We start from the raw sequence: 23,939 nt of genomic DNA, 5'->3' as shown, positions 1-23,939 counted from the left end.
GGCTAATTCTATTATGTCCTAAAGGTCATGTCCTGTTTCTCTCAGGGTGTGGCTGAAGGCATTTTGCTTATGAATTGGTGGCCCCAAATCTGAATTTCTAAAGGCTGACCTGTTTGGGGGAAGGAGACTGGGGGCTGGTTTCTGCCTAAAATTTTTCTCCATTATTCCTTTGGGGAAATATAATATTCTGCCTTTTTAATATCCCCAAAACAGGGCTTTTCAACCAGTGGTACAGGTACCATCTGTGGTACATTGGCACCTGGCAGGTGGTATGCGACATCCTAGAAAAGTGGTAGTGGGGGAGGGGAATGAGCTGAACCGGTGGCAGCACCGCACAAGCCTGAGCGAGAGATGACTGGAGCTGCAAGGCTGTCAGGGCTCAGTGGAAGCGCCAGGATCAGCGCCAGGCTCCAGCTGGACCTCGGCACTAATCCTGACGCTTCTGAGCCCAGAAGAAGCACCAATCAGCTGGAATGTTGCAGCATCTTCAGACTCTTGTGATTTACATTCAGATGCTTGGCAACTGATTCATATTTATGACGGTCACAGTGTCCCAGGGTCATGTGAAGTGACCAAAACCTGCTGCAACCACCCAGCAGAGGGGGGAAATAAAAACCAAACACCCCCCCCCAAACCCCTGCTGTCAATCCTCAACAGAAATGCTCACAACAAGGAAAACCTTGGACAGGAGGAAGAGTGCTGCTGGGCAGGCGGCAGGCAGGTGTCTTGCTCGTCTGTGGCTTGGAGGGCACTTTTTTCAGTGCCATTGTAACTTCAAACAGTCACTAAGCGAACTGTTGTAAGTCAAGGACTACCTGTACTTCATCACTTTTTCCCTTTTTTTTGGTCATCAAGTTTTTGACACCTTGCTAAGTACTCAGATGTTGCCATATCCTAAAAGTGGTACAATGGGTGAAAAGGTTGAAAAGCTCTGCCTTAAAAGAACAATTATGTACAAGTCAATTACAATAGAATAAAAACAGCTAATAAAAATACCATAGCTTTAGTGTGATCTTATGCTTATTTGGACTTAACACAAGCTTTACAGTCTTGATTATGAGGGTTGCGCTAACAGTACTATAAACCAGAATCCTATTAGCCCAAATAATTGTATGTATGTACCCCAATAACTGTCTGGTTTGGCACAGCAACCAAACAGGACAGATACAGATTTCAACAGATAGTTAGGACTGGAGAAAAAGCAATTGCAAACAGCCTGTCTTCCATTGAGGATTCTCCACGAACCAGAAAGAGGGCTGAGAAAACATCTAAGGATCCCTCACATCCTGGAGATAATCTATTTCAACTTCTCTCTCAGGACACCAAAACTACTAGATACAAAGGTATTTTTTTTCCCTCCGTGCCATTACTCTGCGGAACATTTAATTTCCAAAGCAGTCTCCTTTCTCATCCTCTCATCTTTCCTACTGTCTTCTCCTATTAGTTTCTTATGATTTATCAATTGTTTATTATGATCTATGACCTATCACTTGTTTATATTTTTTTTAATTTTTTAATCCCATTTATATCCCGCCCTTCTCCAAAGACTCAGGGTGGCTTACAATTTAAAGCACAAATCAATGTGCTTATGTACACTGTGAGCTTATGCACCAGAGACAAATTCCTTGTGTCTTCAATCAGACTTGGTCAATAAACTAATCTAACCTAATCTAATCTAGAATTCTAAATAACATTTATTTCAAAGTAAACACACTTAGGATCAATTGATAAATGCACAAAATTCCTCTGCACTACACTCAAAGTAAACATTTCAAACACAGTACATGGATCAACTGTATTCTGTGGCAAAATGTGTTTGAATACTAAAATACATTTATTATACAAATTGGCATTATATTCTTATTATATTATGTAGTTTAAAATATTTTGCTTACTGCCTTATTTTTAATAGGGAATTCTTAAAATCAGATGAAATGTTCCTTTTGATTCTGTAGTTGTTTCATTTGAATGGCAACAGACATTATTTTACAGATGTTCTAAAATGTTAATTTTGCATACAAGGTTTTCACAAAGCATGGTGGAGTATAATTAAAGTGTAATTAAGTAATTTTGTTTAGTTTTTGCCTGCATAGGAAAAATCCTGGGTTCTATTATTATTCCCACAGCATTAATAAATTAACAATTTCCTTTTCTAGCACAAATGAATCCATGCTCTGAAGTTATCTTGGTTCTGTTTCTTCTCTTTGATGAAAATTTCTATTTACAGCCAAATTATTTAACAAACTGATGACAAAGACCCCCTATGAAATTGACAGAATTACTTATACAGTAGCTTATTAAATCACAGCACCACATAATTAGTTAACAGAATATATATTTGACATATTCTGAAAGCTAGTGACAATTCTTTAACTATTTGTATGACCAAAATTTCTATCGTCAATTTCTATCATGTTTGGAAAATGTCAGCAAGTTCTTCAAGCTTCCTGAAACCTAAAAAGATATTTTTCATGAAATATGAGCATATCATTTAATGGCTATAACAATTATCAGTTATTATACACATATACTTATACAGACATACATACTATGTAGTTTTAAATAGTTTTAGGAACTCTAGCATTTACTGTATTGCTATTTTGCTAAGGTCACAATGAATAGCAAGTCATGTGTTTATTTTAAATTCACTCTTTTAGGGATTAGTGTTTGCATCTAACAGTAAACTTAAAGAGCCATTATTACTTATCATGGTTTAAAAATCTTGTCTGAATCAAATGAAAATCCTTTATCAGGTATTTTTAACAGAATTGTTAGAACAAAATGTTACATCAGAATTAATATTAGATAACTGGTATTAGTTCGCCATAATAATGAGAAAATGCATACACATTTTAATCAGAAATCTTTCTCTTGATTTTAATTGATAGCTTGATGCACTAATACGATACAAATACATTTTAAAAAGGCTTGTTTTACAGATGCTGCCAAATGGAAGTTTTGTCTGCTTGAAGACTGCAGCAGGCTTGCAAGTTATATCAAGACCATCTTCTAAAAGTGGGTGAGATTAGGATTATAGATCAGATTTTTAAGTTGTTAAGGTCCTATTCCCCCTCCGCCCCCCCAAAAAAGCTGGGATGTAATGGTCAGACCATTGGATTCTATAAAGATTAAAAGGTTCTACTTCATCCTTGGACGTAAAAACTCAGTAGATGCCATTGGGTTGAAGTGATCTAGAAAATAAGATAGAGAAATATCATGTACGCTGCCCTGAGGTCCAGAAGGAAACGTATAATATAAATCTAATAAATAATTCATTAAAATCGCATATCGTATACTAACGATAATAAACATAAATAAGAGCATTTAACGTGAGAAGCACTTGACATTGTCAATAAGCAGAATAATTGCTAATTCCACAAAAAGACATTTTTTTTAAAAAAAAGTTAAACAAAATATCAGTTCAATACAAGGTAAAGAAAACAACTGCAACTGCCAAAAAGGGATAAAAAGGGAAGTCCCTCAAATGATGGCCACGCCCCTAGTAGGCTAAAGACCGCCCATTCTGGGTGGAAGAACTCAGACACGGCCAAGGGAGTTCAAGAAGGCTTCCAGTCGACTCTTCGCTTTCCAGGAAGCAGATTAGAGACGTACTCGCTGGTTAAGGGCAATTAAACGATCCGAGACCCAGCCAGCTAGCATTGGCCGTGTCTCGGTCACGTGAGTACCTCGCCCACTCCCTCCCGGCCTTTCCCCCCCCCCCCCCCCCTGTCCGTTCGTCCGCCCTGCGCGCGTTCGGATAGGTACAATTACTACGGTCGGTGATCACGTGCTGTTCGTGTTCTGACGCGTGGTTCAGGGTTGTGGCTTTGCTGCCGGGTTGCATCCCTGTAGCGTCCCAAGCTGCGACTTAATGTTATTGCAGCTGAGTGGAACGCTGCGTTTGGAGAATGCGATTCTTGGGTTGTGGAAGTGACGTGTTTGCGTGTTGCATTGTAGGCTAGCAAGATGTAAAAACACTCTTGGACACCTCATGGGCGAAAAGAGCATCTGGGCTCGAAAAGCTAGCCTTAAATTTCATTCCATGACTGACAACAAAGAAGATGGTACTTTTACTAGAAATAGTTGTGCGGTCCTGCAGGAACCGCTTAACTGTACTTTGCTATTTAAGTCATAACTCCCGTGTTCAGTCGCTTTCCAAACCAGCTGCTTTCAACCTGGGGCTCTCTGAATGAGATCGATCTGAGTTCCATCGCTGCAACCAACACAGGGCGGGCTAGTTGTTCTCAAAGACAGCTTCTAGTCCAATCCAAGCAGGAGACCGTATACCAGGTGTAGGCAACTTTGGCTCTTTTATGACTCGTGGACTTCAACTGAATTGAAGTCCACGAGCCATAAAAGCCAAAGTTGCCTACCCCTGCCCTATACAATTTTAGAGAAATGGCTCTCCAGCCTCTTTTTGAAAGCCTGCAGTGTTCGAGCATCCACAAACTCTGAAGGCGAGCTGTTCCACTGGTTAATTGTTCTTAATGTCAGGAAATCTCTCCTAGGTTACTTCTCTCTTTAATCAGTTTCCATCCATTGCTTCTTGCCAGCTGATACTTTGGAAAATAGGTTGACCCCTTCTTTGTGGCAGCCCCTCAATTATTGGAACATTGCTATCATGTCACCCCTAATTCTTCTTTTCACTAGATTAAAGGTAAAGGTTCCCCTGCACATGCGTGCTACTTGTTTCCAACTCTAGGGGCTGGTGCTCATCTCCATTTCAAAGCCGAAGAGCCAGCGCTTGTCCGAGGATGTCTCCGTGGTCATATGGCCGGCATGACTAGATGCCAAAGGCGCACAGATCGCTGTTACCTTCCCACCGTAGTGGTCCATATTTTTCTACTTGCATTTTTACACGCTTTTGAACTGCTAGGTTGGCAGAAGCTGGGACGAGTAATAGGTGCTCACTGTTACACAGCACTCGGGATTTGACCCACCAAACTGCCAACCTTCTGATCGACAAGCTCACCATCTTTACCCAAGAAGCTGGGACGAGTAATAGGTGCTCACTGTTACACAGAACTCGGGATTTGACCCACCAAACTGCCAACCTTCTGATCGACAAGCTCACCGTCTTTACCCACTGAGCCACCGCGTCCCTCTTCACTAGACTAGACATACCCAATTCCTGTAACCATTTTAGCTTCTAGTCCTACCAATCATCTTTGTCATTCTTTTCTGCATTCTTTCCAGAGTCTCAACATTTTTTTATATTGTGTGACCAAAATTGGATGCAGTATTCCAAGTGTGTCTTATCAAGGCATTATAAGGTGGTAGTATCACTTCTCATGATCTTGATTCTAACCCTCTGTTAATGCAGCCTAAGATTGCATTGGGTTTTTTGGTGGCTGCAACATATGACTGACTCATTTAGAATAGAATAGAGCTGGAAGGGACCTTGGAGGTCTTCTAGTCCAGCCCCCTGTTCGAGCAGGAGAACCTATATTGTCTGAGACAGGTGGCTGTCCAGTCTCTTCTTAAAAATCTCCAATGATGGAGCGCCCACAATTTCTGGGGGTAAGCTGTTCCACTGGTTGATTTTCCTCACTGTAAGGAAATTTCTCCTTAGTTCCAGGTTGCTTCTCTCTTTGATCAGTTTCCAACCGTTGATTCTCATTCTTACATCTGGTGCTTTGGTGAACAACCTGGCCGCCTCTGCCTTGTGGCAGCCCCTCAGATACTGGAACACTGCTATCATGTCTCCCCTATTTCTTCTTTTCCTTAGAGTAGCCAGACCCAAAACCTGTAGCCCTTCTTCATATGTTTTAGTCTCCAGGCCTTTGATCTTCTTAGTTGCTCTTCGAATTTTTTCCAAACTTTCGATATCTTTTTTGTGGTATAGTGACCAAAATTGGCTTCAGTATTCTAGGTGTGGTTTTACTAGGGCTTTATAAAGCGGTAATAGTACTTCTCATGATCTTGATTCTATGCCTCCGTTTATACAACCCAGAATTTTGTTAGCTTTTTTAGTTGCTGCTGCACACTGCTGGCTCATAGTCAAGTGATTGTTCCCTAGGACTCCAAGGTCCCTCTCACAGTTACTGTTTTTGAGCCAGGTCTCGCCCAGTCTATATTTATGCCTTTGGTTTTTCCTGCCTAAATGTAAGACTTTGCTTTTCTCTACATTGAATTTCATTTTGTTAGATAAGGCCCAAGCAAATTCAATGGAGAAGTCAGATTAACAATAGTACCACTAACAATTGCAGTGATTCACTTAATAACTATGGCAAGAAAAGTCCTAAAATGGGGCTCTTAAAAACTGTCTCACTTAGCAATATTAATGTTGGGCTCAATTGTGATCATAAATCAAGAACCACCTATATTATTAAAATGGGTAATATTTAATTGTGGCTATTATCTTTACAGTGCAGATGAAAACTGACTTTTCAGGTAAACTTTTGGTAGGAAGAATTTATGCAGAGTATAAAAAGACTTGGACATAAAATATGGATTAACAGGAATCTTTTACTTAAATGTTATCTCAAAGATTCAGTGCCGTACCTTTGGTACATTAGAAATTAAATGTGGCAATATTTCTAAATCTGAATGGAATCAGAGTCCATTAGGCTCAATAGTCAGAGAAACTGTCAGCTACCTGCATGTAGTCCCTTTTACTCCATTTTTGGAAGAGATTTTATAATATATATTCTAAATAGTTGCAGAAGTAGAAACAGAGGAAGATTTTATTTCATATGCAGGAGCAATATATGTCTATCAATAATAATTATTATTTGTCAGTTATGTTTTGGAGATGTCAAAGGTTTGTGCCATTTTTGGTGGTTCTCGGGGAATTGGTCAGGCTGCTGCACAGCTCCTAGCACAGAAAGGATATTGCCTGGCTGTTATAGCAAGAAATCTGGACAGAGCTCAAGCTACTGTGGATAGATTAGGAGGTAAGTAAGTGTTGATATTTGTTTTTCACATATACAGTACCTTAGAAAGCATATGGAACTACTTAAACAGCACATTATCTAATAGAAATTTGCTAAATTCTTTTAAACTGAAGACGCTTGTAAAATCACTTTATTTTTTTATGGGAAATAGTTGTTGGATTAATATTCTGCCATTTGATCAGGAGCTGAAGGCCTGGATATATTTTAACAAAATAATATTTTTCAGTAATGGATACTGTTCAGAAAGAAACTTGTACCCTTACTGTGCCTTGTTTTCAGTTATCTAAAAATTACTACTTCTTTTTACAATAGTTCTGCTTTAAAAATTGCAAACCTGATTTTGAGTAATTTACATGTCATCATGGATTTCATTTAAACACAGCAGGTCATCTTGCACTGAGTTGTGACATCACCAAAGAAGAAGCCATCCAAAAAACATTTAAAGAAATAGAGAACAAATTAGGTCATGTACGCTATCTGGTTAATTCTGCAGGTATCAACAGGTTAGTTTCACATTTAAATTGTAACATGAAAATACCTTGTATAAAAAGCAGCATGCAATTTACTTTGTTTTACAGAATAAAAATACATAAATTATAGAAGAAATATAGATAAAGACATAGAGACGCACACAGAGAGAATAATTATACTTTCTTTCCAATAGTTAACACTGAGGGGTCTTTGGTGTTCTCTGAGCTTGCTTGTTTTCTTGCAGATGTTTCATTACCCAAACTAGGTAATATCATCAGTTCTAGTAAGGAGTGCTGTTTGCTGTCAGTTTATATTCTAGTGGCTTACCTGTCAGTGTTGGTGGGGGGAGTCTTAGAGATTCTTTGGTTGGGGCTTTTTACTGTTGGCTCTTTGGCAATTTCTTGATTGGGGTATTGTTTACTTGGTTGGTCTGATATTAACCTTGGAGTTAATCTATGCTTATCTGGGTCCTGATTGCTGGTGGAGAGGTGCTTGAGTCTTTTTGTTCCCTTTTGGGCTGGTTGATTGTCTTGGCCTGGTGTAGGGTTGTCATATTTTCCCAATTGAAACTGTGGTTAAATCTGTCTATATGTTGTAAAATTAAAAAAAAATCATCATGCCTTTTGACTGCCAGTTGGTGTTCATGGATGCATTCTGCCAATCTTCTGCCTATTTGTCCTACATGGTTGTTGCAGTTCTTATATTGTATGTTGTAGATCAGTGCTTTTCAACCTGTGGTATGCATACCACTGGTGGTAGGTCGGCACCTTGCAGGTGGTATGCGTATGATGGGTTGAAAAGAACTGTAGAAAAAAAGTATATAAAAAGTGTAAAAGTGTAGCAGGGGGATGAGCTAAAGTGGCAGCAGCGCTACACAGGCCTGTGGGTGAGTCAGTTGGAGCTTTGGTGTTGCTGGGGCTCTGCTGAGCACCCAAGAGCCTTGGTGGAGCAGTGGGCTAATGCCTCCTTAAGTTACACCAGCTTCCTGCAATTAGTGCAGGTTCGAGTCCCACCAGGCTCAAGGTTGACTCAGCCTTCCATCCTTCCGAGGTAGGTAAAATGAGGACCCAGATTGTTGGGGGCAATAAGCTGACTTTGTAAAAAAATGCCGCTGGGGGGGGGGGGGGCAAAAGCCCTAATAAGCAGACATATACATAGAATGAAGGCTATTGCTAAGCACATTGATTTGTGCTTCTTAGATTGTAAGCTGCCCTGAGTCTTCGGAGAAGGGCGGGATATAAATGGGATTTAAAAAAAAGTGCTGATCGGTGCAGGGTGCCAGCTGATTGTCGCTTCTGGGAGCAGAGCACAGCCTGGGGGAGGGGGGTCAGCTGGAGTTGCACCAAAGAGAAAAGGAGGAGAAGAGGGAGAGAGGAGAGTATATAAAAGGAGGAGATTTTGGCAGGAGTGGGAGAGAGAAAAAAAAGATGATGGGGAAAGATAAGGGGACAGAGAAAGATGGAGCAGCACACAGCCTGGGGGAGAGGAGTCAGCTGGAGTTGCACTGAAGAGAAGAGGAGGAGGGGGAGAGAGGAGAGGATGTAAAAAGAGGAGGTTTTGGTGGGAAAGGGAAAGGAAAAAAAAGACGGGGAAAGAGAAGAGGATGGAGAAAGAGAGATGGAGAAGAGGAGAGGCTTCTTTGAGACAAGCAGAGGGAGAGAGGGGATAGAACAGTGCAAAGATTAATGTCAGAGAAACAGGCACAAGTTTCCCATTAAAGTATGGTAAGTGGGTGTAAAGATAGTCCTCAACCTACAACCACAATTGAGCCCAAAATTTATGTTGCTAAATGAGAAATTTATTAAATGGGTTTGTCCCATTTTATAACTTTTCTTGCCACATTTGTTAAGTGAATCACTTCAGTTGTTAAATTAGTAACCCAGTTGTTAACTGAATCTGGTTTCTCTATTGACTTTGCTTATCAGAAGGTTGCAAAAGGGGATCACATGACCCTGAAACATTGCAACCATAATAAATGTGAATCAGTTGCCAAGTATCCAAATATAAACTACATGACCCTGTGGATGCTGCAATGGTCATAAGTGTGTAAAATGATTATAAGTCACTTTTTCAGTGCCATTGTAACAGTCACTAAGCAAACTATTGTAAGTTGAGGACTACCTGTTCTTTATCATTTTTTTCTTTTTTAGGACTACCTGTTCTTTATCATTTTTTTCTTTTTTTTGGTCATCAGGTTTTTGACACCTTGCTAGATGACTGGTGGTAGTCAAGTATTGCTATATCCTAAATTTGTGAAAAGGTTGAAAAGCACTGTTGTAGATGACTCCTGTTTTTTCTTCTGGGATTGCTGGGTCTTTTGGTTTGCTTAGGATGTTTTGAAGGGCTTTAGTTGGCTTGTGTGCTATGCTAATTGCATGTGGTTGTAGTAGTCCATTGGTGGTTTCTGAGATATTCTTGATGTATGGCAATGTAATTCTTTTAAGGGTTTGTGTTGGTTGTGCTGTATTGTGTTGAGTGATCAGAGACTTTTTGATAAAGTTGCATGGATATCCATTTTGTTGGAATATGTTGTATAGATGCTCCATTTCCTTTTTCTGCTGTTCTGAGTTGCTGCAATACATTTGGGCTTGTCTAAATAAAGTTGTTACTCAGCTTCTCTTGTGGGAGGTTGGATTGTTGCTGTCAACTGTCCAGTTGGTGAATCCTGAAAAAGGAACTCCTGGGACATTGTTCTTCTAAGGATATAAACTTTACTGAATAAACCACATTGGCACAAATGAAACCAGGGAAATTAGCCCTGGGTTTCCTGCACAAAAGCAAGCATAGTTAATTCCCCCTTTTCCCTACAGGCCACCCACATTCCAAAACATCCATCAATCATGCCTATTCATTTTTTTATGAGAAACAGTCTGTAAAACTGAGACATCTACGCGGGGTGTCCTTGGGATGCCAGCAATGTCCTATGGTGCCAATGGATGCTTGAATACTACTCTCCCTCCCCTACATTCCAACCACCCTCTCCCTATTATTGTCAAGCTGTGAGTGAAGAGGAAGTGTAGGTAAAAGTGTGAATCAGTCTTGATATGCCGACCGCCCCCTAAAACAGAGGTCCCCAACCTTTTGGGTACCAGGGGCTGGTTCTCTGGAGAAAGGTTTTTTTCATGGACTGGAGAGTGCGTGGTTTCGTGTGCTGCCTGCATCCTAGAGAGGGGGCTTTGCTTGTTCGTGCAGCCCAGTTGCTAGCATTTTGTGGCCTAGTACCGATCCACAGACTGGGGGTTGGGGACTCCTGCCCTAGAAGAAGGATAGATCTGAAACAGATCTGAAGGATAGACCTGAAACAGTAGTAAACATATTGTCATGCCTCCATCAGAGCCTGAATCTGCTGAGGAAAATGAGCTGGAACTGGAGCCTATGGAGGTTGAGGGAGAGGTGTCTGTTGATTCAGAGGAATGTGGGGAAAAGCAGGCCGAGGCAGGCCAGGGCCTTTCAGGATTGGGACAGGATGAACATGACAGAGCTCAGGTAATGAACAAAGGCCACTCCCTCCTGATCCTAGAGAATGGAGAGAAGGAGGGAACAATGCAGGATGGTTCAACTACTTGGGAGGAGAGCGCCCTGCTCCTCTCCACAAGGCACATCTGGAGACTGAGACTTAAGGAGATGCTGTGGGGAGGGACATTTGTCGGGAACAAACGTTGAATGCTTGAAATTTTGTGTGCCGTTGCTGATCTTGGAAACAACTCTATGATCTCTTGTTCTGTGTTGTGATTTCTGCTTGGAAACCCTGAAACTCTGACCATTATAACAAAGTTGATTTGGTGTTCAAAGACCTTGGATTGAATTTTGGCTTCTCTTCTGAACCTGCTCAGGCAAGCTTGCATTTCCACAGACTCATTAGATTTTAGATGTTTATTTCTTTCCTTGTTACCTATGTGGCCTTGAGTTAATTATTCTTCTAATCTAAGTGTGTATGAGTTGAAACCTGAAGGAGAACGGCTTGTTCCATACACACACTCTCCCTGCCTGAAAAGTTAAAAACTTGTGAAACTACTTGCAGCCAGAGGCTGCTGAAGGTGTGTGTATCTTTTTTTTAATTGAAAAGTTTTACAATACATTTTTAAATACAACCCCCCCTCCCCAACCCCCCCAAACCTCCCCTCCCCTCCCCCCTCCCCAACTTCCCAGAGCAAAATACAGGGTATAAAAATACAAACAAACATAATCTAAAATATGCAAACAACTATAAAATATTAAATTCTATCACACTTTAACTCTTAATAAAATGACTACAAGCTAGTTATACATTATATCCGCTACTTATTCAAATGCTAAATGAAACTTTTTAGTCCCATATTTATTCTGAATATAATCAATCCATCTTCTCCACTCCACAATGTATCTCTGTTGCGATTGGTCTTTCAAATACGCTGAGATCTTTGCCATTTCCGCCAAGTTGGAAACTTTTAAAGTCCATTCTTCTATAGTCGGCAGTTCTTCCTTCTTCCAATATTGCGCTACTAAAAGTCTCACTGCCGTAATTAAATTCAACATCAACTTAGTGTCCACAACGGTAGTATCTGTGATAATACCCAATAAAAACAGTTGCGGACAAAACTTTATCCTTTTCTTGAATATTTTTTGCAAATTCCACCAAATTTTAATCCAAAAAGCTTTAACCCTTTTACAAGTCCACCATATATGAAAATACGTTGCATCCTCACAACCACACCTCCAACATTTGGGCTGGCAGTTCGGATACATACTTGCTAATTTATAAGGATCTAAGTGCCACCTATAAAACATTTTGTAAAAGTTCTCTCTTAAATTTTGGGCCTGTGTAAATTTTACATTTCTCACCCAGATCTTTTCCCAAATATCCATTGTAATAACTTCTTGAAAATTCTAAGCCCACTTTATCATCTTTAACAAGTTCCGTCTCTGAATCAATTTCTATCAATGCAAGATATATCCTTTTTATATGTGCTTGACCTTGATCTCTAATTTGCTTTACCAAATTTTCATCAATCAGTTTTCTGGTCCTCTTTCCACCTAGCCTGTAATTGCCCATACTGAAACCAGGTTTGTACAATCTTTTCTTCTTTTAAAATGTTGTATGACTTTAATTGCCATACATTCCTCTCAAAACTTAAAATTTCCTTATATGTAGTCACATCATGTTTAAATCCAACATTTATATTTTCTGTTGCGTGTTTAGGTATTTACTTTTTCCAGACTCGCAACAGAGCATACCTTAAAATATGTATCTTAAACACATTATCCACCTTCTTATCATACAATAAATATGCATGCTATCCAAATAACAAGTCATGACCCTCAAGATTTAATAATCTCGTTTGTGTTAAATTAAACCAGTCACTTATCGCTGACAAAGCAGCAGCCTCATAATATAATTTGAAATTAGGCATTTTAAGACCACCTCTTTCACACGTATCTTGCATTATCTTAAATTTAACTCGTAACTTTTTCCCTGCCCAAACAAATTTATTAACTCCTTTTTGCCATTCCTCCAAATTTAAATCCTTTTTAAGTATAGGTATCATTTGAAATAAAAATAAAAATTTTGGCAAAACATTCATTTTCACTGCTGCGATTCTTCCCAGTAAAGATAATTGTAATTTTTTTCAACTATCTAATTCTTTTTGTACTTTTCCCCATAACTTTTCATAATTATTTTTATACAACTTCACATTTGAGGCTGACAAATATATCCCCAAGTATTTAACCCTTTTAACTATTTCAAATCCCGTTACCTCTTCTAAAACAGCCTTTTGTGATACTGTCATATTTTTAGACAATATTTTAGTTTTTTGTATATTGATCTTAAATCCAGAAACTTTCCCATATTGCGTTATTATCTCCATCAATTCTACAACTGAATAATCGGGCTGAGGTACCGTAACAACCAGATCATCTGCAAACACCCTCAGTCTATAATCCTGATCTCTTATTTGGATTCCCTTAATTTTATCCGAATCACGTATTTTAATCAGTAATATTTCCAATGTTAAAACAAATAATAGAGGTGACAATGGGCACCCCTGCCTTGTACCTTTTTCAATATTATATAATTCAGTCAGCCTATTATTAACTATTATACGGGCTGTTTGCTTTTGATATATTGCCCTAATTGGTTGTAAAAATTTATCCCCAAATTCCATTTTCTCTAATACTTTCATCAAAAATTGCCAATCCAATTGATCAAAGGCTTTTTCACCATCCAAAAAGATCAGCACTGCAGGGATCTGATTGTTTCTTTCCAAAAATTCCAATAAATCTACAATATGTCTCACATTGTTCTTCATTTGTCTACCACTTATAAATCCAGTTCGATCACCATGTTGTATTACCCTCATTAATCTGTTAGCTAAAATTTTTGCAAATATCTTGTAGTCCGTATTCAAAAGTGATATTGGCCTATAATTTTTGGCTTGGGTGACATCCTGATCTTCCTTCGGGATCAAAGAAATAAAAACAGTCTTCCAAGATGGAGGTACCCAATTGTCTGAAACAATTCCCTTAAAGGCTTCACCATTTCTAACTGTAATTTTTTATAATACACAGCAGTCAATCCGTCAGTGCCCGGCGCTTTACCCACTTTCAGTTGTTTGATTGCTAAAAAAATTTCATCAGTTATCAATTGATTCATCCCTTCCTTTTGTTCTTGCGTGAGAACAGGAATATTAGCTCTTGTCAAATAATTATCTATATCTACATCTCTAATCTTATCTCTAGCATACAACGTAGAATAAAAATCAACAAAAGTCTTTTTAATAAGATTCCGAAGACTCAGGGCAGCTTACAAGCTTAGCAGTAGCCTTCATTCTATGTATAAGCCTGCTTATTAGGGCTTTCACACACACACCCAGGCGGCATTATTACAAAGTCAGCTTAATTGCCCCCAACAATCTGGGTCCTCATTTTACCTACCTCGGAAGGATGGAAGGCTGAGTCAACCTTGAGCCTGGTGGGATGTGAACCTGCACTAATTGCAGGCAGCTGGTGTTACTTAAGGAGGCATTAGCCCACTGCTCCACCAAGGCTCCTTAGGGCAGGTGGGGGGGAAAATTAAAATAAAAATCCCCACGAATCTTCCGCCAGGCCACAAACATGGTCTGACTGGCTTCACAGAATGCGGGCGACGCGAAGATGGCCTGTGCCACCCAAAAGCCAGCAACACGGACCATAAACAATCCAACTCCAGGCTGCTTTGGCCATTTCTAACTTGAGCAGCTGCTCTTCCTTTGCCATGCATAAACCTGCTGTGGCTACTGCGGCTTCAACTTGTGCTTGCACTGCCCTGGAGACTCGGGATGAGTGGCTATGACAAGGAGATGTTTTAGAGCAGACATGTCAAACACAAGGCCCGGGGGCCGGATCCGGCCCACGAAGTGGTTTCATGCGGCCCGCGAAGCCATCCTGGAAACAGTGAGGGAACGGCCCCCACTGCCTTGGCCCTGGCCCAGAGACCCTCCTCCTGCCAGAGACCCTCAGATCTGTCCCACTCCTGCCCAGGCCCCCATAGGCACCCTTGATGTGAACGATGTAGAGCTGGCCACGCCTACCCAGTAGGCCATAGGCACTCTGGCCATGCCCAGCCAGCAGGCCACGCCCACCCAGGCCACACCCACCCGGCCCCTTGAGGGCAACCGCAATGCTGATGCGGCTCTCAATGAAATTGAGTTTGACACCCCTGTTTTAGAGTAACGGGAGGTGCCTGAGGCATGAGCTTGCTTTCAAATGCTGCTGTGCGCCTTGGGCCGTGGTGACTTGGGACTCAAGGGCAAAGCTTTCTTGGATGAATGAGAAGATTCATGTGCCCACTGGGATGACGTATGCAAATGACGGGATACTTCGGACTTGGCCTTCTCGAGCGGTGTGACTTTCATGTGTAGTTCAACCTTACTTTCTGTTGTGATTCAGGGTCAGCCTGTGGGTTCGGCAGTTGGGTTGGATGACTCAGAGGAGGAGGGGGGTGTTGAAGAGCTTGCTGAGGGGGTTGGAGAGCTTGCTGAGAGGGTTGGAGAGCTTGCTGATGAGAGCCCTCAGCCAGGCCCCTCCCACCTGGTCATGACGGAGACCCAGCTGTGTCAGCCTGACAGCGTGGATGAAGATGACCCACAGCTGGCCCTGTTCAAGGATGCCCGACGCAGGAGGCAGTCAATCAGGAGTAAACAGAGGAAGGCAATGGGCCACCTCGGAAGGAGGCAGAGAGAAGCCACGCCATGAACTGTATAAAAGGGGAATGTGTGGGAGGGCTGGTTTGCTGAAGGCAACCGCTTGAATAGTTCGTTTCATAGCTCCTGTTTCATGGTTCATGTCTTGTTTTGCTCTGTTTTATGTTAATAAATTTGGCAGGCTTAGTTCCAGCCTCTTGCCGTTTGTAAAGGGGTTGTCCCTGCCTTTTCTGCAGGGCCGGTAGCAGGCTGGTACAGAACACTTTCTAGGAACTTCTTGCATTCCTTGTTTTTTAGTTTGAGGTGTTGCATTTTCTTTTTGAGTGTTGGATCCCCTAGCTGCGACTGGACCTCTTCAAGACGGCGCTCGTAGTCTTTCCATTTGAAGAAAAACTCTTTCTATGAGAGAGTGCGCTCGGGGAAAAGCTCCTCCTTGGATGCCTTGCAGAGTTTCTGTAATTTCTCCCAGTATCTTTCATGGCGTTGATGGAACACATTCCATTTTTCCATCAGACATGACCGCATGACATCTGTTGGCTTTCTTTGTTGCCTGAAGTTGTAGGGTTCCTAGCTATTTTGAACAAAATCAGTGAACTTTGCTCTTTGACCACCAGGTGGTACTATTTACATGAGCAAATGCAAGTCTGTTATTTGCAGATCAGCCACCAGGGTGTGCTGTCTACGTGAGTGGAAAGCAAGCCTGTTGTTTATAGATCCACCACTGGGGTGGGCTGTCTGTGTGGGTAGAGGCAAGCCTGTTATTCGCAGAGCAGCCACTGGGGTGCGCTGCTTGCATGAGTAGAGACTTCAGCGAAGTTCACTCTTTGACCACTAGGGGCACTGTCTGTGTGTTTAGAGACTTCAGTGACACTCTTTACCACTAGGGGACGCTTTCTGTGAGTAAAGGCTTCAGCGAAGTTCCTTCTTTAACCACTAGGGGACACCTTCTGTGAGTAAAGGCTTTAGCAAAGTTCTTTCTTTACCACTAGGGGATGCTCTCTGTGAGTAAAGGCTTCAGCAAAGTTCCTTCTTTAACCACTAGGGGCGCTGTTTGCATGGGAAAATGCAAGCCTGTTATTTGCAGATCAGCCACCAGGGGTGCGCTGTTCTGTGTGGGTAAATGCAAGCCTGCTGTTTGCAAGTTGCTACCAGACAGCACTGCTCCTAGACTTCACTTGGAAACAAAGGTCAGCCAAATTTTTTCTTCTTAGAACCATGAAGCTATAAGCTGGTCTAGAACTGCTAAGGATCTGCCTGTCCGAAGTCAAAATCCCAACCACGGGCTGTGAAACTTGTATGAATGAAATGAAAGTTAATGAAAGTTAATTTGCAGCTTTGTTTCCCTTGAGTTGATCTAGTAGGGACTGGGTAGCTTAGCTTGGCTCAGGCTTTATTTGCAGGTTGCCACCAGAGGGCACTGCGCATGGGCTTCCCAGAGCGCATTGCTACAAACAGTTTAAATGTTAAGGTGTTTGTATGCAGACAGCATAAATGTAGGCTTATTGTTTGCAGGTTGCCACCAGAGGGTGGTGCTGCATTTAGACTGTGCTTGGAATAGGCTTTTTGCTTTTTGATTCCCTTTAGTGAGCTATAAGTCCTTTGATATCTTGAACATATGCTTTCCAAGAATGGGTGCTAAATCCATTAGCAGTTAAGGAATATTTCTGAGTGTTCTTTATTTTCTTCCCAGAGAAAGGCTGGCTTTATATCTTTAAACATAAGTCTGGATCAATGCCCTTCTCTCTCTGTCTGCATTCCTTTCATTCCAAAGGGAGGGGTCGACTGGGCTAGGAGTCAGCTTCTTCCCACCAGTTGCCTGGTTACCATGGCAGTTTATTACTTTATTGACCAGCTAGAGGCCTCAAAAGTTGCTGAGCTGCCTTGAGTAATGTGCAGACAAAGGAGACAAATTCTATGAGGAGTACTTTTGGACTGTTTCTTTGCTGACACAAAAGAGTGAGCTGGAGTGTAGTTTAAAGTCATCCCAGATGAAAAGTTTGCAAGCTGGCATGCAAGATGTTAGCTTCACTCATTTATTTCAAATGCAAACTGAAATGCTTTGGCTTACAAGCTGGTTGCCATGACATTTAATTATTTCATTGCCCTCTTTTGGCCAGCCAGAGGGCCCCAATAGTTTGTTGAACTGCTCTGATCAACGTGTTTTATGCTGGCTCGTTGAGACAAAGAACAGGATTCTTTAAAGCAATTAGCTAATATGCAGTTCCCCGCTTTTCTTGAGCTGTTTTGTGTGGGCAGGAAGAAGGACACAGATACAATTCTTTTGAACTTTCAGCAAGGATGCAACCTTTTCCTCTATTTTGGCAAATTAACAGGCAGGGAGATTTAAAACATACATACTGGCTTTCTAAGTGCACTGGCCTCCATGCGATAGGAAAGACAGGGGGGCTGCAGTTCATTGAAATGGTGAGTTTCTTAGAATAGAGGAAGTGGAATTTTCCAGAAGTTAGAGGAGAGGAAAAACACAATATTCCTTCACTAATGCAAGCAGACGAAATTGGCATGCAGGTATTTTCTTAGAAGACAAGTTAAATCCTTTTTACTTCAGCCAGATGAAGACTGAGGCATGGGAATTTTTATCGCTTTTTACTGTTCTGGCTCTCAGAACCAAAATGCTTTTGTAGCTCCAGAATCCAGAAAGTATAACTCAATGAAATGGATTTAAACAAACATTTATTGTCCAAGAACTCTAAGCAGACTTACTTTGCAGTAGATTCGTCCGGTCATAATCATATCTGTCCATTTTTGTAGGTAAAAAGAATTCCCCATCTGGTTACAGATGCTGATTGATCCATGCAGCATGGTTGATTAGGCAAAGGCTTTTACCACCCTGGCACATAGCCAGAATGTCCTGCAATAAACTTTTAACTCCTCCCACTGTCTAGATAAACTTTAGGATTAACAACTAGACTACATTTCCCAGAAGCCATCTCTTAAGGAAACAGCATTAACCCTGTAAATGCTACATGTTCTTACATACAATTTGCTAAGGATACAGTATTAACCCTGTAAATGCTAAAATACTATAATACAGTTCTTAATTCCTAAATTAGCTATAATCTGGTCCAGCACACACTGCTTGTTGCTGTCCCAATCCACTGACAGATTCCATTTCCTCAACCAGGCCAATCGTAGGACCATGGTTGCAGGTACCCCTCCCATAAGGGAACCATCGAACTGGGAGAATCCCATGGGCTGTGTTAAGTTCCTTAGCCTCAGTCCTAGTTTTTCCACTGTCTGAAGGCTGATTTGACATCAAGTGCAACCCAAATCCAATAAGGCCATGAGGACCCCATCTTGTTCCCAAACAGGGCACCAAAATCTCCACCTGAATCATCATAGGGATAATAGTGCCACTTACCATCAGGTCATCTTTTCCTTCACTGTCTCTTTTGTAGAAGACCAAGCCAGGATTGGAATTTCCTCCCCTTCTCTGGATTGGGGAAAGACCTGCATGACTGGTTGAACCACCTTTTTCTCTTTCAGCTTTGCAGGTGTTTTTTTTTCTTTGCCTGGGCTGGGGCTTATGCAGATGCCAGTTGTGGTACAAGGCAGTTGGCCACTCGGTGACCTTCCTTCCCACATCGGAAACATGTTCCTGGGCTCTGGTGGGGCTTCTCCCCTATGGTGGGGGGTGCTCCCCATTTCCTTCCATGGGGTACTGGGTGTCTCATGGCCATTCAATGGGGCTGGTTCTCATGTGCAATGTGTTCCATCAGTTCAAGCTTCACATTTGTAGCTAGCTAGTACCATGCTTGGAGGTTGCAAGGCACCCCCACCCCCAAGTATAGGCAGTTGTGATACAGCTCCTTGTTCAACCCCTTCTGGAATTGGTAGACCAGCATATGCTTGGGCCAGTCTCTCAAATGAGCCACTAGGCTGTGGAAATCTTGGATGTACTCTGCCCCTGGCTGCTTGCCTTGCCATAGGGAGTGGATGCAGGTCTCTGATCGCTGGGCTGACGTGAGGTCCTTGAATCTGTCTTGCAAGGCCTACATGAAAGTGTCCAGATTTTTCAGCTCTGGAGCTCCTTTGTCATGGAGAGACATCAGCCACCCTGTGGCACTCCCTTCTAGGTTAGATGTAATGGCATTGACCCAAGCGCGCTGATCCGGGTTCATCGCTCCATAGCATTCCATCTAGTTCTAGACCTGGGTCAGGAAATAGGCCAGGTTATTGGGTCACCCATCAAACTGGACCATCAGGGGAGGCGGCAGTGGGTCCTCTCACACCAAGACGTATCCAGGTGGCAACCCCACTGCTGCCAGGGGGGCCGGAGCAGGGACCCCAGCTGCCACTGGGGCTGCATCCACTGGTGGGGAGACAGCAGGGATGGGAAGTGCCATCCCTTAGTGGGGGCTTCCATCACCCCAAGGGGGGTTGGCACCATCAGCTGCAGGAGGGGAGAAGATGGGGTAGGCAGAGGTTTCATGGCACCCATCTTAGCTCCTGCGATTCCTGCCGTCAGTGAGGTGGCTCCCTAGACCTGCAGTCTGCTGAACTTTCAGCTGTTCCATCAATGGGTTGCGAGCCCTGGCTTGGAACTTCCACTCAGCCAGGTTGTTCCATTCAGCTGCTCACCTGGGGGGACTGCTTGGTCCTGGGCTTCTGCTGCCTTCCCTATGTAGCTTGCCCACCAGACCTTGAGGCCCAGGTAGATTCCTTTCATCACTCTCTCCCCCTTGAACGTGGGTGATTGGGGTGTGTGCCGGGTGCTTGCATTCCAGCTTCGGCTTGAGTCCTTGGAGTCTCTCAAGAGGGGGCTCCCCCCAGCTTTTTCTCCCCATCTGTGTCTTGATTGGCTGCCGATATCTTGAAGTTGCTAACATCCTGGTGGAGTCCAGGTAGGCTACTAGACAGAGAGTTGGTTTAATGTCAACTGCACAGTTGGTAAATCTAAAAAAAGGAACTCCTAGGGCATTGTTTTTCCAAGAGTATAAAACTTTACTGAATAAGCCACGTTGGCACAGAAGAAGTGAAACCAGCTTAATCCCCCCTTTTCTCTTCGGGCCACCCATAGTCCAAAACGTCCATCAATCACGCCTCTTCATTTTGGTATGGGAAATAGTCTGCAATGCCAGGATATCTGCTCAGGGTGCCCTTGGATGCCATCAAGATCTCATGGTACATGCAGGTGGATGCTTGAGTACCGTTCTCCCTCCCCTGTATTCTAATCATTCTCTCCCTATTATTGTCAACATGTGAGTGAAGAGGAAGTGTGGGTGAAAGTGAGTATCAGTCTTGACAGTTGCTTTGGTATTGTAGCACCTAATTAGTATGGGTGATTTTTCTGTACAAATGCTTTTCTAGTTTGCCATTGTGGTCTCTTCTAATCAGTATGTCCAGGAAGGGTAGCGAATTGTTGTTTTCTTCTTCTCTAGTCAACTGAATTTCTTTAAAAACATTGATAGTTCTGTGGGTGTATACTAATTGGTCTTTTTTATTATGGTGAAGGTGTGGTCTACATATCTGATCCATATTTTTGGGTGTACTTATGGAAGTGCTATGGCTTCTAGGCATTACATGATGACCTCCACTATAAGTCCTCAAAGCAGTGATCCCATAAGTGTACCTTTAATTTGTTGATAAATTTATTCATTAAATATGTAGTTAAGCAGAGGTTTATGAGATCCATAATCCTTGGTGCTTCAATCTTCATATATTCAGTTAAGTCAGGTGTACTGTGGAATGGATAAGAAGCAGCAGACCCATCTTCCCATGTTTCTATGGATGCCCCAAAATACACAAACCTAGCATATCCCTCCATCCAATCATATTACTACCAAGGACCCCTACATACAGCATTGCAAAAGAATCAACACAAAATCTTGGGCACCTTACAAGAGGAAGCAAACACTCCATTAACTCTCCACTACAGTGCCTTCGAACAATCAGGGATGTGACTATAGATGAGGATGAAATCATGATCTCTTTTGATGTCACAGCCCTGTTCCTGGATCCTTAGATTCAGAATTAGCCAAAGAACCCACACCCAATCCATATCTTAGGAAAGAAGAACTCTTGGAGACAGGATTGTCCAAACAGGAACTTTTAATAAAACATGGTTGACAATGGATAATCTAGACAGGATCTGGAAACTGTGTTGGAGACAGGATTGTCCAAACAGGAACTTTTAATAAAACATGGTTGACAATGGATAATCTAGACAGGATCTGGAAACTGTGTTGCAGATCGATACTTTTAAAGTGTCTCCAAGTAAAAACTCCTCTCCTCAGACCATTTGGTCAGTCTCGGATCAATCAGGTTCCATGTGTCAAAACCCCTCATGGGAGAAAAGAAACATCAGTACATTTACAACATTGTTACTTCCTCCCCTTCACATTCCAGTCGGAGATACAAACCAGAATCCCCCCTCTTTCTTTGTTCTTCTTAATTCAAAGGTTTTCTTCCCTGGTCTTTGTGATGGCCTCCAGGCAGGCTGAATAAACAACCTTGCGTCTAAGGCAGGGGTCAGCAACCTAAAAAAGAAAAAGAGCCACTGGGAACCGGTTCCATCACAAATTAAAAAAAGAGGGAGCCGCGTGCGTGTGTCCATGCACGCGCATGCGCAAAAAGGTTTTTTGCGCATGCGCGGACGCACGCGGCTGCCATTTTTTTAAAAAATGAGATGGAACCGGTTCCCGGTTGCCCGATGGCGACGGCCCGTCTGCAAAGCTGCCGCTTTCGGCAGCTTTGCAGACGGGCCGTGGCAGCTTCCTCAAAGAGCGGCGCCGCTGCCCATTCCGAGAGGTGCGCGCGCACCTCTCCGAACGACCGGAGTTGCGCGCGCACCTCCCCAAACCTTTGGGGAGGTGCGCGCGTACCTCCGTGCGAAGGGGCAGCGGCGCCGCTCTTTGAGGAAGCTGCCGAAAGCGGCAGCTTCCTGAAAGAGCGGCACCGCTGCCCGTTCGCGCGGAGGTACGCGCGCACCTCCCCAAAGGTTTGGGGAGGTGCGCGCGCACCTCCGGTCGTTCGGAGAGGTGCGCGCGCACCTCTCGGAATGGGCAGGGGCGCCGCTCTTTGCGGAAGCTGCCGCGGCCCGTCTGCTAAGCTGCCGCTTTCGGCAGCTTCACAGACGGGCCGCAGCAGCTTCCTCAAAGAGCGGCACCGCTGCCCATTCGCGCGGAGGTACGCGCGCACCTCTCCAAAGGTTTGGGGAGGTGCGCGCGCACCTCCGCCCATTCGGGGAGGTGCGCGTGCACCTCTCCAAACGGGCGGTGCCACTCTCCATTTGGAGAGGTGCGCGCGCACCACTGCCCGTTGGAAGAGGTGCGCGTGCACCGGGCGGCTGGGAGCCGCAAGAGACGGCTCAAAGAGCCGCATGCGGCTCCGGAGCCGCAGGTTGCCAACCTGTGGTCTAAGGGATAGAGATGGCCAATTAACATCTTCTCTTCCTCTCCTTGGGAATGGCAGAATCCAGTAAGGGGGTGAGATTTAGGTTTGCACAGATAGGGGGTTAGAAATGGAATATACAGTAAATAGATTCTGACAGACTGCATTGTTCCACAGCACACTTGACTTAACTGAAGATCATTACATAATCCTGAAATATCCTCTTAATTCCTATGAATCTATAAACTGATAAAATGCTAAACAGAATTGTATAGAGTTTTCTGTATATCAGTTTCATATTAAAAGATATTTAAACTTCTGTAAGACTTCAGAACTTCAAATATATTGTATTTACAAAATTTATTTTTATTTTATTTTAATCCCATTTATATCCCGCCCTTCTCCGAAGACTCAGGGCGGCTTACAATTTAAGCACAAACCAATGTGCTTAATGATAGTTTAAGCAAAGATACATAGGTAAAATATTATGGAAACATACAAAGCTTGATAATTCTTCACCATCAACATTCCTTTTATAAATATAGTATGTTGAGTTTAAGTACATAACTTCATAATGAAATTATTAGAATAAATTCAGAATTGACCCAAGTGTAATCAGTTATATACAACTAAGTTTTTTTCTTGATTCCAGGGATGGACTACTGTTGCGAACCAAATCTGAAGATATGATATCCCAGCTTCAGACCAATCTTTTGGGAACCATGCTGACATCTAAAGCTGCTGTAAAGAGTATGATTCAACAGCAGGGTGGTGCTATTGTTAATGTTGGTATGTCTAGCTAAACAAACTTGGATTCATTGTTTTAGTACTATGTTTAATACATTATTTTTCTGGAAATAATGTAAGTTGTGTTTAAAAATATTTTTGTATAAGTTAATATATATGGAAGTTATTATAAAAATCCCTAATATTTTGGATCTAAAATTCTTTGTATGTGGTATCTTTTACCTACAGAAAGTGCTTTACATTTCAGCATAAAATGATACTTAATAGAATAACAGTGGTGGGGACCATGGGGGTCTTCTAATTCAACTCTCTGTTC

At 42.5% G+C, this 23,939-nt stretch overlaps 1 protein-coding gene across 3 annotated transcripts in view; it reads left to right on the top strand.

The window, feature by feature from the left end:
* Positions 1-2,661: 2,661 nt before the first annotated feature.
* The window catches only part of CBR4 (carbonyl reductase 4), a 32,185-nt gene continuing 10,907 nt past the window's right edge, over positions 2,662-23,939 (top strand). Inside the window, exons 1-4 of one of the 3 annotated variants that reach the window (XM_083367992.1) lie at positions 2,662-3,678; positions 6,742-6,896; positions 7,279-7,399; positions 23,529-23,665. In XM_083367992.1, the coding sequence (XP_083224118.1) occupies positions 6,755-6,896; positions 7,279-7,399; positions 23,529-23,665 (400 nt within the window). In that variant the 5' untranslated portion in view covers positions 2,662-3,678; positions 6,742-6,754. Of the gene's footprint in view, positions 3,679-5,905; positions 6,897-7,278; positions 7,400-23,528; positions 23,666-23,939 lie in introns of those variants that run through there. The other 2 variants (XM_083367993.1, XM_083367991.1) reach the window with 2 other exon arrangements.

This window comes from Vipera ursinii, assembly GCF_947247035.1.
Source record: "Vipera ursinii genome assembly, chromosome: 7".
In the NCBI taxonomy this organism is placed as follows: Eukaryota; Metazoa; Chordata; class Lepidosauria; order Squamata; family Viperidae; genus Vipera; species Vipera ursinii.
This window is presented reverse-complemented; position numbering and strand designations above follow the sequence as displayed.